Raw genomic sequence first — 13,103 nt, forward strand, 5'->3', positions numbered from 1 at the left:
TGCTGTTTACTACTGTGTTACTGTGAATGGACAATGTGGGGACCATACCCGTGCGAAGATGGTCCCTTCCATATCACATTATGCAAGCTCCAAGTTTGGAACTTTTTTCCCATGATTCAAATTACATGGGCAACTTCCTGTACTATTTTATCGTTTTTTGTGAAAACCCCTGCGAGTTATAAATGGTGAAAATAGTTTTTCCTGGGTAAATGACCATAGAGCTACCACATATGTAAAATCATCCTTGGTGAACTTCCCCTTTAAAACGCTTGTTGTAGGGAAAATTTTTCGTTAACAAATTAAGGTCATTAACAAGTTTAAAAACATAAGACAGAACACCTCTAGGCTGTGTATATTGTGGGGGCAGTCATGGACACTGTCGCGCTACCGAATACATTTGGAAAAATCCACAATTTCATGTCCTGATTTTTGGTAAAGATAGTCTAACAAGAAAACTGATATCATGTAATTATCGGAGAAATCAGAGTCCAGACTTAAAATTCCTCCAGACTTGGCCAATCCATCGTGAATCATTTTTAAAGCCTTGGGAACTTTCTCCACATCTCGACAGTTGTGGTAGTTTTCTGATGTAAGATTACCACTAGTCGCTGGAAAAAAAAACACAGATATAGGGGATCAGTATTAGGTGTCAGACATTTATTATCCAGTGGTATTAGTGGAAATATTACTATTGTGCATATGTCATTATTCATCATGTAATATTATGCAAATATTACGTTTACAGCAGAAACGGTTCTGTCATTGTGCCGATGGCGTGAGCGGAAGGGAAGCCGAACGGTATAAACATGAAATGATACCAACTACAGAGTGTTGGTAATATCTTTAAACTTCACTTTCATGAATCGTCACGATCACAAAACAGACAAATTCCAACTTTAAATAGGGCTGCAAAGTGTGAATGGCTCGATAGTACCTCACAAAGAGCTGAATCGAAAATTGATGTTATATGTCTAAAAAGTATATATATATATATATATATATATATATATATATATATATATATAATATATATATATATATATATATATATATATATATTATATATATATATATATATATATATACACACACAATGTGCCCTCCGGTTTTCACCAAAATGGCTTTATGGCAATCTCTGAACTTGGGCACAGTATATATATATATATATATTTACATATATATATAATAATATATATATATATATATATATATATATATATATATATATATATATATATATATATATATATATATATGTCTGTGTGTGTGCGTGTGTGTATGTATGTACGTATGTATCTTAGCGTGCGCGTTTTCTGTATGTAAGAACTGAAGACCGGGTATTTCTCAGAGAACCCTGGGTAAAACGTGAAAACTGATGGCTCTAGTAAACAGATGCCAAGGAAATAACAAAACAACAGAGCCAGTAACCCTGAATGGTTTGACTTTACTATGACAATTCTCGCGTGTTTTTCAGAGGTTTATACATTTAGACACATAGAGCTTTTTCAAGGAACCCGACAGGAAAATGACCTGTAGGGAAACGATGATTAGGATCAAAAGAATCGGGCGTCTTTGTCATTATCAGCTCAATGGCTAGTTAATTTACGAGTTTTATGATATACTATATACCTTGTGGCGGGAATGTAGTCGTGGGTTGTATCAATCGCAATTTCCTCTTCGTAACAACGTCAGAAACCACTTTGTTGACACCCGGCGGAAGAATATAGCGAGCTTGGAGACCAATGTCAGACAATCTCCTCTCGGCGCTGACGATTGAAAGTCTTATGGCATTTGAGTACTGTATTTCCCAGTGACCAGGCGACATCGGTCCGTCACATCGAATTCCAATTTCATACTTTGTACTCCACTCTTTAACAAGATCCGGGAATTCCTCGGCAAAGTCACCGTACACGAACAAAGTCAAGGGCACATCAATGGGATATGCTTTTATTGTAGCGATTAGTTTTCGCGCTCTTTTTGCATTCATTCCAACTTCTATAACAAGGGACACGACAGTTTTCTCATTGATGACGTCACAGCTATTGATCGTTTGCCCTACTGAACCAGGTGTGTCATCCGAAATCTGAGAAAGAAAAACACAATTTACAAGAAATGTTACTCCTACACCAGGGTATGTAATATGATTGTTTTTCTTCACTTCACGACTTAAAATGAAACAAGCCAATCAGAGTAGGTTACCTTGCAGGGAAGTTTGCGTGCCAAACCACTCTGTCACCATACAGATGCATTTTGACCAAGTCAATTTGCTTGCTCAATGCAAAGAAGTTAAAGTTTTTCTATAGAAATACCTTTTTTTCAAACGTTTTATTCGTTGACTTAAAATTCATCCTATACAAAAAATAAGCATATAAATCTTTTCCAACTTATTGAATATCAATCTAACAAATCCATAATAACACAACAAGATTTTCCATTTCACGTCCTGCATACCACCAAGTTTAACATGGCAAACCACAGTAAATCTCAAATTCTACCAATTTTTTAGCTAGACATAATAAAACATGCAATGCTTTGCATGAAATCTGTTTTATTTGGTACAGGGACATGTCAGAAATATGAAATAGATTTTAACAGAAAAAATGTTGGGAAATATCTTGTATAGTTTTCATGGAATATGACCAAACTTACCCTATGCCCCAAAGTTTATATCAAAAATTACTTTCGTAGCTATCGTCAAATTCTACCAATTTTTTAGCTAGACATATAGATCAGACAATTCATTTCGTATTCTAGGGATCCCAAGGCTTCTGAAAAACACAGGTGTGTTATCCTGTGGGGGTGCACGTAGACCCCCTCTAGCCCACGGACTATTGTAAGGACCTGTGATTTTTACCAAATGATAACTTCTCACAATAGGTTTTCTAACAAAACTGTGAAAACTCTATAGGGATTAAAGGAAGGCGGTCGTCAGAACTGCGCATGTACGGCCTTCTTGTTTACAAACAATGTATTTCATGCACTATATATATAGATGCATCATGTCAACTGAAACTGCAACATTTAAATTTCAGTATGTACATTATCACAGACACGTTTTAACTTTCATCAAACGCCAACGTACCTTGGATACAGTATTTACATCGGTCGTAGGGGTCCCTAGTGACCTTTCGGCACAGTTCCGATAACTGTATCCCTTTAAATTCACCCGCAGCTATCAGGATGCCTGAACGACGTAGAGTGGATGTTGTGATTTAAAAGGAAAATGGCCAACTTCTATTACTTACCCTTGGTAAGTTAACCTTGTCAAAATCTTTGAATTGTCTTGTCTCTGCTGACCACGTGATGATGTCTGATAGTTGCTTTGCCACAGCGGTAGTGATCCGTTTCTTTTCTTCGGCTGTTTCGCCTGTTGGCTGCCTAGCATGGTATTCCCCATAAAATCTGGCACCCGACAAAGATATGTACACGGTGTCAATTAATTAGAAAGAGACGCTGGCATTTTAATTTTACAGCGGTTGCTTTCAATATTGGCAGTCATAAGATATTATTACAAATTCGTGTCACTTTCGTCGACTCAAAGAACAGTTGGATAAATATCAGCATACTATATTTTTACTGTTCTACCTAAGAGAGAGAGAGAGAGAAAGAGAGAGAGAGAGAGAGAGAGAGAGAGAGAGAGAGAGAGAGAGAGGGGGGAGGGAGGAGAGAGCGACAAAGAGACACTGAGACAGACAGAAAGATAGAGGTTGGTAAAGGCAGACTGACAGACAATGCTACAGGGCAACAGACAGAGGTACAGAGACACAGTAACAGGTAGACAAATGGATTAAGACAAACCCATACTGTATGGCGGTTGCAGAGACAATGAACTTCTATGAAACTATATACCTACTTGTCAATCCATGCAAATGTCCCATCTTTTAGCATTTTCCGCAAAATGCCGTACTCTGCGCCCTCAACGTCCAGCTTAAAAATGACATAGTCTTTTTTATCGACGTTTCGTTGTATCCACTGCGACAGGTCAACCGTAGGGATGACGTCATGTCTAGACAACTTTCTTCTACCGCCATCTTCTTTATCAACGCCTTCTTTTCGACTGACAAATAGGCTTCCGCCTCCCCACTGCATATCCCGTCCAGCGTTCTCTTTCCCTGGAAACCACACTCCCTCGTTATACGCAGTCATATTTCCTGCCATGAATCATATGGTAAATATGTTTAGATAAAAACATTTGCGGATACAGTAGTAGTAGTAGTATGTTTATTATAGTGACATGTATATATATACGAAAGTATATAACTCAAAGAGCAAAATACAAGATGAATTACCCAGCCCATCGGGCTTATAAGTCACTATGAAATATAATTCATTCAACAAATCATTGGGGGTGCTATATAATTAGAAAAACAAAGAAATCTCACAAATCACTAATTAGGAACATACAAAACATTTCGTCGCCTATTAAAGGCTCTAACAATGAATTTTGAGGTAACTCTTGGGTGATTTACCATGATATATTTCAGCTTACGTATATCATCATAAGAAAAATATTCAGGACAAGATTCACTCACAGAATTATAGCAAGAAAACCGTAAGTCATCATACAATGAGCAATGGAAAATAAAATGAACATTATCCTCGACATCATTTGAGTCACATAGTTTACATGTACGATTGGCCACTGTCTCGCCTCTATATCGTCCTGTTTCAACTCTGAGAGGAAGAATGTGTTCAGCGGGTATTACCTTGAAGAAGCTTCGAAGAAGACAAATTTCAATACTGTAGTTTTTTGAAGAGGGCATGCCCCTCCACACCAAGTATTCAGTTTTTGTATAATTTTCTTTCTCTGATATAGGTAATAGGAGATCATTTCTACACATTGTCCGAAAATTTAACATTGTCTTACAATCTTCTACTAGTCTCATTATAAACAGACATTATCAGACAAGATCCGCTGTCAAGGCTTGCTTTTCCTAGGGGGAGAACCATTTGATTTCGGGGAGGGGCTGGAGGATTTTTGGGGAAAAATTGTCTATAGGTGAAGGAGAAGAAAAAACATTGATGCAGTAATGTCTTGAAAAAACAATTGATCATAGCAGACCACAGAAAAGAAATTGTAACAAAATTTGTTGGAAATCTGACTCTCTCATTCTCTGGAGGTGCGCCACCTTGGGCGGCGCCAACATTTTCAAAATACATGAAGTCCACTTTCTTCAATGTTGGATTGTTGACTATTGTTACTCAATCAGTGATCAAGCAAAAACTATCAGTCTTACTAAGTACAAAATAAATTCAAAATAACTCAGATTGCAACCTCACCCACACCGTATGGTATTGCCTGTCTCTGTGTCTTAGTGCCTCTGTCTGTGGCTCTCTGTCTTGTGTCTTAGTGCCTCTGTCTGTGGCTCTCTGTCTCTGTGGATCTGTCAGTCTCTGTCTGCCTGTGTATCCTTTTGTCTGTCTGTTTGTATGTCTGCCTGTCTCTCTCTCTGTGTCTGTCTGTCTGACTGGCTGGTTGGCTCGGTGAGCCTCGCTTACTAGAAAGACCGTTGAGGGCGCATCACCATATGGTTGAGCATGGAGCTGAGTAGCGAACGAGGGGCTGTGGGGCCCGGAGTCTACTATTCCCTGTCCAAACCGTTCATATCCCACCCTTCACGGCCCCCCCTCCGAATATTTGTGAAATCTCCAAATGCGGGTCTGACAGGATTTGAGTGAACGAAACGGAGGACATATCAGTACGTTGTATTAACAAACTATTAGGGCCTTATCCCGGAGGATCTGGAGACGGCTCCCAGGATGCTTACTTTTTCAAATTCTGGGTCAATTTATGAATTACGTCATCCGACATGATTAATAACCGTAAGTTTCCTCCCCAGTCGAAAATTAATGATCTTCCGAGGATATTACAACATCTGGCTAAAGTCACGTCAAGATATTTGGCCCATCTCCCCCACCAAAAAACAAACAAACAAACAAAAACAACCAAAAGACACAGTCGTTCTTGACCTGTTTTAACCCTTGTTGGCAGAACATTGATATATTTCTCGGTCAGCTCATCCCTCTAAAGGCGAGAGCAAGTACATCTATTGATTACACTTTGGGAAAATACTGATGTCTTATTGTCTACATATTCTTCATGGCAGGTCAACACGTACAAGTACTCTTTGATGGCAAATGTCACAGTAGTGGTAGGGATGTGGTGCAGGTCAGTGAAGATGCCACTACCACACGTAATTAAAGGCAGTTCACTAGTTCCATGAACGCTCATCTCATTTCTAGAATGGTTATAATTTCACTGAGTAAAGTTCATCACTGATATGCTGAAGTGTCGGCTGCAGAGTAAGGCAGCCGTCATTATTTACGGACTGTAGGGGTCGGAGGAATTGGAGGGGTCACTCAGAAATATAAAAGCTACAAGGGGGTGCTCAAAATGTGGAGGGAAAGAAGGGGGTTTACTCAAGATTTGGTGCAAAGTAAATTGAAATTTCACCATTGCACACATTAATTTCTCAAAATTTTCTATGCAAGGGGGACACTCCCCTTCTTTCGTGCTCTAGGGTGTTCTAACAGTTTTACTAGTAAAAAAAAACAAATTGAAAAAACTCAGATTGCACCACACTGCACCATGACCATTGGACATGTCAATTTCTCAAAACTTTTCACACGATGTAGGACAAAACTGAACTGTTGTGAATTCATCCGTTATTATCACGGATATTTTAATGGACTTCTTGACTATTTTGACATTTACCAAGCCGTATTCAGTCGGCTTTTCATTAGAAGCTGGCAGCTGAAAGTGCACGGCTGGCGAGGTTGCAAAGAAATAATGAATGGATTAAAAAATACTGTCTCTGACTGATGGTCCTCTAATATCGTTTACAGAAATGTAAGATTTTGCAAACGACACAAGAAGATCGTAGATTTTCATTCCTACATATTCTTTGGTCATCAATCTCTGGCAAACTGAACTGTTCAGTAACAAATGTATTTTCATTGTTTGGTTATGAATATTGTGACTAAAACACTGATCATGCAAAAATGTCATAAAAATATCAGTGTTCAATGTCATTTTTCAAACAGTTTTACTAAAATGCAAAATAAGTTGAAATACCTCTCAGATTGCACCATTTCACACATCAATTTCAAAAACTTTTCGATGCGAGAGGGGGAGCCCCTCTCGTGCTCTCTTCCTTGGGGTGTGCTAACAGTTTAGTTACTAGTAAAAAAGAAATAAAAAACACCTCTCAGATTGCACCAGACTGCACATTGCACACATCAATTTCTCAAAATCTTCCACGGAAGATAGGATCACCCTCCCCGACACCTTTCCCCTCAGATAGGACACCCTTCCCCGACACTTTCCCCGTCTAGTCTCTCGCGTTGCTCTCCTATATGGTTCGATACTGGTTGATAGCATGAGCTTTTATATCTATTTTAACGCGTCTTTGAATTTCATTTTGATGGTTTTACCTTTTTCAACTGTCATGAGATAACCGATGATAATCTAGCAGCGTACATCAGGATTTGAAAGGTCTTCATTGTTGCTGTATTTTTGGAAATTTTACAAAAACATGTGTTGATATGTAACTTTTCTAAGGGAGGGGGGTCAGTCAAAATTCTGTTTAGAGAGGGGTGTTACTAAAATCCACAATGGTTGGGGAGGGGCTTACTCGAAATTTGGGAGTGTCCGATGAAATTCCTCCAAACCCCCCCCCCCAGGTTGTATATAATGACGGCTCCCTAACACCCTGCGCGCGATATCTGTAAGCGCGTTACTTGAGTGCAGAGGTGCGTGAGCGCTACAGCAGGTCCATACAACGCCCACGTACCACTGCACGTTACTCATGCTACCCGCTGACCGCGATTTCGCGCAGGGCGTTATTCAGTCGACTATTTTGAAACACCTGTGCAGCACGCAAGAGCCAGTGTACAAGACAAAAACTATATCCAATGAAATTGTTGCCATCCCAGAAATGCAGCGAGCGCCCGTGATTTGTTCTTTGGCGAGCACTGTCTGTTGTGATGCGATGATTATTCACCTGTGGCAAACTGAGCAAGAGTTTTTGTGATTCTACCGCGTTCACGTTGTAATGTCATAAAAAAGCCATGACCTCAAGTAGGTTTCCTGGAGATCTTGGTGCTTCACGAACCCTTGCTTTTTCACAATAGCGCGATACAAACCCACCTGAATGGATTGCACACAGTCCGACGGTGTACGCCCCGTACACACAATGGCGTTTTTTTTCAAGCTTTTGGAAATTCGTTGGCCGTCGCCAGTCAACCTTGATGTCATTGACTCGACTATTTTAGAAAAGCGGTCATATTATAGGTACAATCAACAACGGACGGAATGAGTTATTGAAGAGGGCAATTCATCGGCGAAGCTAAAGGTTATTGCTTCTTCAAACTTACCGATGAAAGAAACTCGTCTCCAGATTTTACTTCCAGGGAGCCGGCGGATTTCATGGGGCATCAATTTACTACGCGAGAAATTAAGGAGGGTCACAGGAAACACCAGTGTTTTTAAGGGGCAGAAAACTATATTATTAATTGAAAACAAAACGACTTACAATACTCCCAGTTTTTAATCCAATATGTCCTCTTCAATGTTCGGTGTCATTAATTACTGTATATACAGACATACGCTTTCTGAGGTAACATTTTCACTGATACAATCATTTTGAAAAATTACCAATACATCTTCATCAGAGTCGATACTGTCCATTTCTTAAACATCTGGGATTCCAGTGGCGGTAATAAATCTGTAATGACAGGCTTTACCCATCCTGTTACCAACCCACTGATTCTGTAGATAAATACACCATCAGAAAAGAACTTGCGATACTGGAGCGAGAAAGTGACGGTTTCTCCCAATTGGTGAGAATCTCTTGTTATTCTCACCGCTGTCAGTGAGATATTTCAGCTCCGCTTTCAGTGACGCGGGGCTTATCGAATAGGTTGATTTTCCGTCGTCGTCTGTCATCGTCGTCGTCGTCGTCGTCCGTCCGTCAACAATTGCCTTCTCCTCTGAAACCGCAAGTCCGATTGCTTTGAAATTTCATATGCAGTTCACTTGGGGTGACCTCACTCAAGTTTATTCAAATTGTGTGGAAATTTGCATATTTGTATTTGGGTCATTTTTGCTGTTTTTGGTAAAATAATCGTCTTCTCTGGAAGGGCACGTCCGATTGCTTTGAAATTTGATATGCAATTTACTTAGGGTGACTTCAGTTAGAGTTGATCAAATCGTGGTTCGCATATTTGTATTTTAAATTTTTGTCGTTTTTGTTCAAAAAATCTTTAAAAAATCTTCTACTTCAAAACTACACGTCAGATAGCTTTGATATTTATTACATAGGTCCCTCGGGATGATCTATTTCAGATTTGTTCAAATTGTGCAGAAATATGTAAATTTGTATTTTTAAGGCAAGTTTTGCCATTTTTGGTCAAAAAATGTGTATTTCCAAAAATACTCATCTGATAGCTTTGAAATTTGGTATACAGGTTCCTACAAATGAATTAAATGATATTTATTGAAATATGATGTAATTTGCAATTTTGTATTTTGGGGGCAATTTTTTCCCTTTTTTGGTCAAAAATGTATTTCTCCAAAACTACTTGTCTGATAGCTTTGAAATTCGATATGCAGGCTCCTAAAGATGAACTAAATGTGATATATTGAAATTATGATGAAATCTGCAATTTTTATATTTTGGGGGCAATTTTTGCCATTTTTGGTCAAAAAATTTGTTTCTCAAAAACTGCAAGTCTGAGAGCTTTGATATTTGGTATAAAGGTTCCAAGGGATTATTTTGATATATGATATATTGAAATTATGGTGAAATCTGCAATTTTTAATTTTGAAGGCAATGTTTGCCATTTGGTCAGAAAATTTCATTCTCGAAAAACTACTTGTCAGATACTTTTGGTTGACTTGTTCTAAGGGATGATCCAATGTGATATATTCAAATTATGATGAAATCTTCAATTGTGTATTTTTGCAGCTATTTTAGCCACTTTTTCTGGCCACAGAAATGAGCTATCAAAGATTTCCACTTTCTTCATCAACATGTGTTAAAAATAGTTATGTTCTACATAAACACAGCAAAGCTATATCGGCCGTTAGGTCGCTTGTTTTTAATTTTCACTAGAGAGCAGTGAGAAATGCACTCCTCGGTGAGAATCAAGTATGATCACAGATTCTCACCGGCTAGACTAGTCTACAGATTCTAGTGAGAATGGTTATTTTCACGGTAAGAATGTATCATACTCATTATTCAACGGTGAGAACCAACCAGATTCGCCGTTCATTGGGGAGAATCAGCCAAACTTGTTTTACCATGGTCAGAATCAATCTGGTTAATTGTCACCAGTGAATAACGAGTCTAGCTGATTCTCACCAATAAACGGCGAGTCTGGTTGATTCTCACCAGTAAATGATGAGTATGATACATTCTCACAGGGAAAATTACCATTCTGACTGTGTGTGCTTGGTGAGAATTCCAGTCTCACCGGTGAGAATCTGTTACCATCCTTGATTCTCACCAGACAGTGGCATTTCTCACTGCTCACACTCACCAGTGAGAATTCAAAATGTCTCACTGACAATGGTGAGAATAACAAGATGTTCTCACCAATTGCGAGAAAGCGTCACTTTCTCACTCAAGTCTAGCATTTTCCCTATAGCGATATGGCCTTTGGTCTTTACAGAAATGCAAACACTAGTGCCAAAATATCCTACAAATTCCATAAGGAGGCCCTCTTTGTTGAACGTGGATAAGGACTTGTGGAAGACTGGATTAGGGTTTGGTTGTCATGGGCCAATCTACGGAAAACCGTGGTAACAGCTTCCATGATGAGTTACATTGCACATCTGTCTACCCAAAATCTTCCCGAAACAATTGCTCTGAACTCTAAGTGCGACATATGTACATTTTGAAAATCTCAAATAAATGTCCAGCCCATCAATTAGTGCAGAACGCATCCATAATTATCTCCTGAAGGTCTTCAGCATCGAAGGTACGTGTTTTATTGGAACAAACTTTGAGACAATTGTGCGTCGAAGGTGCAACCCTGAAATGATGCCGTTGACAGTTTCAAAGGTCAACACTGCGTCTTTGAAAGCAATAACAACGTACGCTCAATAGGTTTGCTTCAGGTTCCCAGTCTACCTATACTGAAGCCAAGGTTATTGGCTGTTGTACCATTTATGACTAAAAACAGCCATTTTACCTATCACACTAACAGTTCGAACAACTTTGACGACAATAAAATGTCTAGGTTGACCACTATCAACAATAGTTTGCCCACTACAACTTCCAGAGAATAGCCCTGAACCATCTTTCTAGGGTCTACGCCTGAACTAGAGCGTAGGGGTCACGGCTACTGTTGTCACATCTCAGCCACGATATGTTGGTAGACATTGAGAGTTGCCATTTTAACTGCACAAGCATAAAACTGGTGAACTGTGACCACAGCACTAAGCTATTGTACAGCTGAGCCCCAATCAACTTTTGTCCATTGATGCAAGTTTATTGCGCAGCCTTGGTGACATGTCTATCCTTCGATTTCTCTCCTCCCCTGACATATGTTAAAATTCTCAGCTGTTAATTGCACCCGACAGTGTTGGCAACACCTCGATTTCGACAATATGTGTAGTTCGTCTAATGCCAATGCTTCAAAGCAAACCACTGTACAGATTGACTGCACAAACGGAAGGCAGATTCGAAGAGACCGGTGATAGAGTCTGACACTACCTGTGACAAGTGTTTGTTGTGTCATTGTTTTGATAAAATAAGTGTAGTTTCTTGTTACTGCAAAGTGTGAAGAGTTTATTTGATAGTGTGTTTAAGTATATGAGTACGTCTTGTTTATAAGGGCTAGGCAAAACAAATGTAAGGGGCAATAATTTCAAACGACCAATAAAAGTCACAAAGATAAGGGGAAATGGTCTGATTACCATGGAAATAAAATCTACACCGTATGTGAGAGTGTGTGGAGAGAGAGAGAGAGAGAGAGAGAGAGAGAGAGAGAGAGAGAGAGAGAGAGAGAGAGAGAGGCACAACCCGGCATGTTTGTTGTCCCTCATGACAAACAGTGACTTCAAAGGGAAATACATGAATGAAGGTATTTGGTATCTCCGTTCATTTGGTTTTACTGCAGCTCAGATTATTCACTTAATGAATGACACAGGAAGGAAAGCTTAGTCGCTACATTCTTTATGGAACGTACTTAAAATTGAAGAACTAAACTTTCCGTGTAATTTCTTTTTATGAGTTAACTTTGAAATGTGCAAGCCCTGCAGTTAGAGATTGAAGTGACAGCGACTGAGTGAGATTTTCTGTTTAAAAATTTACATTTTTTTATCAAATGCTTACTCAAAATGATAGGAGACAGCGCCACTTGTGCCAACTATTTTTTGTTTTGTACGTCAACATCTCCCAACATCGTGTCAAAGCACTTTCTAATCAGCTAGTAAACACACCTTATACACGATGGGTTTTGAATGACTATGGTCGTTACTTGAATTCAACCGATAACAATATCAATGCGGTCAACACACGCACAGCCTGTGTTTAGACGTTGAATACTGTGTACCTCAACTTGCTTTCGGGAGTAAAAATGCATACTTAATTTGACATTATTATGGTTAAAGAAGCATAAAAGGTACAGCTATTGGCCCTTACAATGTGACTTTCAGGCGAGATGCTAAACTACATGAAGTCTACTTTATTCAACGTCCCGGAGTAAGCAAAAGAGAATGTTGGCATCTTCAAGCAAAGTTGAGTGAAAGCATGGACGTGCAAGAAAGTGTATTGCCTTACCGTCCTTGTCAGCAACACCGACAGGGCAGTGGAGTGTGTGACCTTTGTCCTGATAATATGCAAAATATGGTGCCAGTCCTGCATCAATCTCAAACGAGTGGATGATGTAATCTTTTGCACCCGGGTACGTTTCCCTGAAAAGATTGACTGTTGAAGCTACGTTGGCACCGCAGTCTAAGAATATTTTTCGTGCTCTTCATCCATGAGATACAGACAGACAGACACAGAAAGAGAGACAGACACAGAGACAGACAGAGATAGAAATGCAAATGAGTTATAACTTAGTGTAAATAAAAAATAAATAAAACAGTCAAA

At 39.1% G+C, this 13,103-nt stretch overlaps 1 protein-coding gene across 1 annotated transcript; it reads right to left on the reverse strand.

The window, feature by feature from the left end:
- Positions 1–204: 204 nt before the first annotated feature.
- On the reverse strand, positions 205–12,977 carry LOC139127878 (uncharacterized). The gene is made up of 5 exons (XM_070693735.1): positions 12,789–12,977; positions 3,854–4,151; positions 3,246–3,402; positions 1,630–2,083; positions 205–608 (listed from the first exon to the last, which is right to left on the reverse strand). The coding sequence occupies exons 2-5, from the start codon at positions 4,144–4,146 to the stop codon at positions 385–387; spliced, it is 1,128 nt and encodes a 375-aa protein (XP_070549836.1). The 5' UTR covers positions 4,147–4,151; positions 12,789–12,977; the 3' UTR covers positions 205–384.
- Between the last annotated feature and the right edge of the window lie 126 nt (positions 12,978–13,103).

This window comes from Ptychodera flava, unplaced genomic scaffold (genome assembly GCF_041260155.1).
Source record: "Ptychodera flava strain L36383 unplaced genomic scaffold, AS_Pfla_20210202 Scaffold_39__1_contigs__length_1403739_pilon, whole genome shotgun sequence".
Classification (NCBI taxonomy): domain Eukaryota; kingdom Metazoa; phylum Hemichordata; class Enteropneusta; family Ptychoderidae; genus Ptychodera; species Ptychodera flava.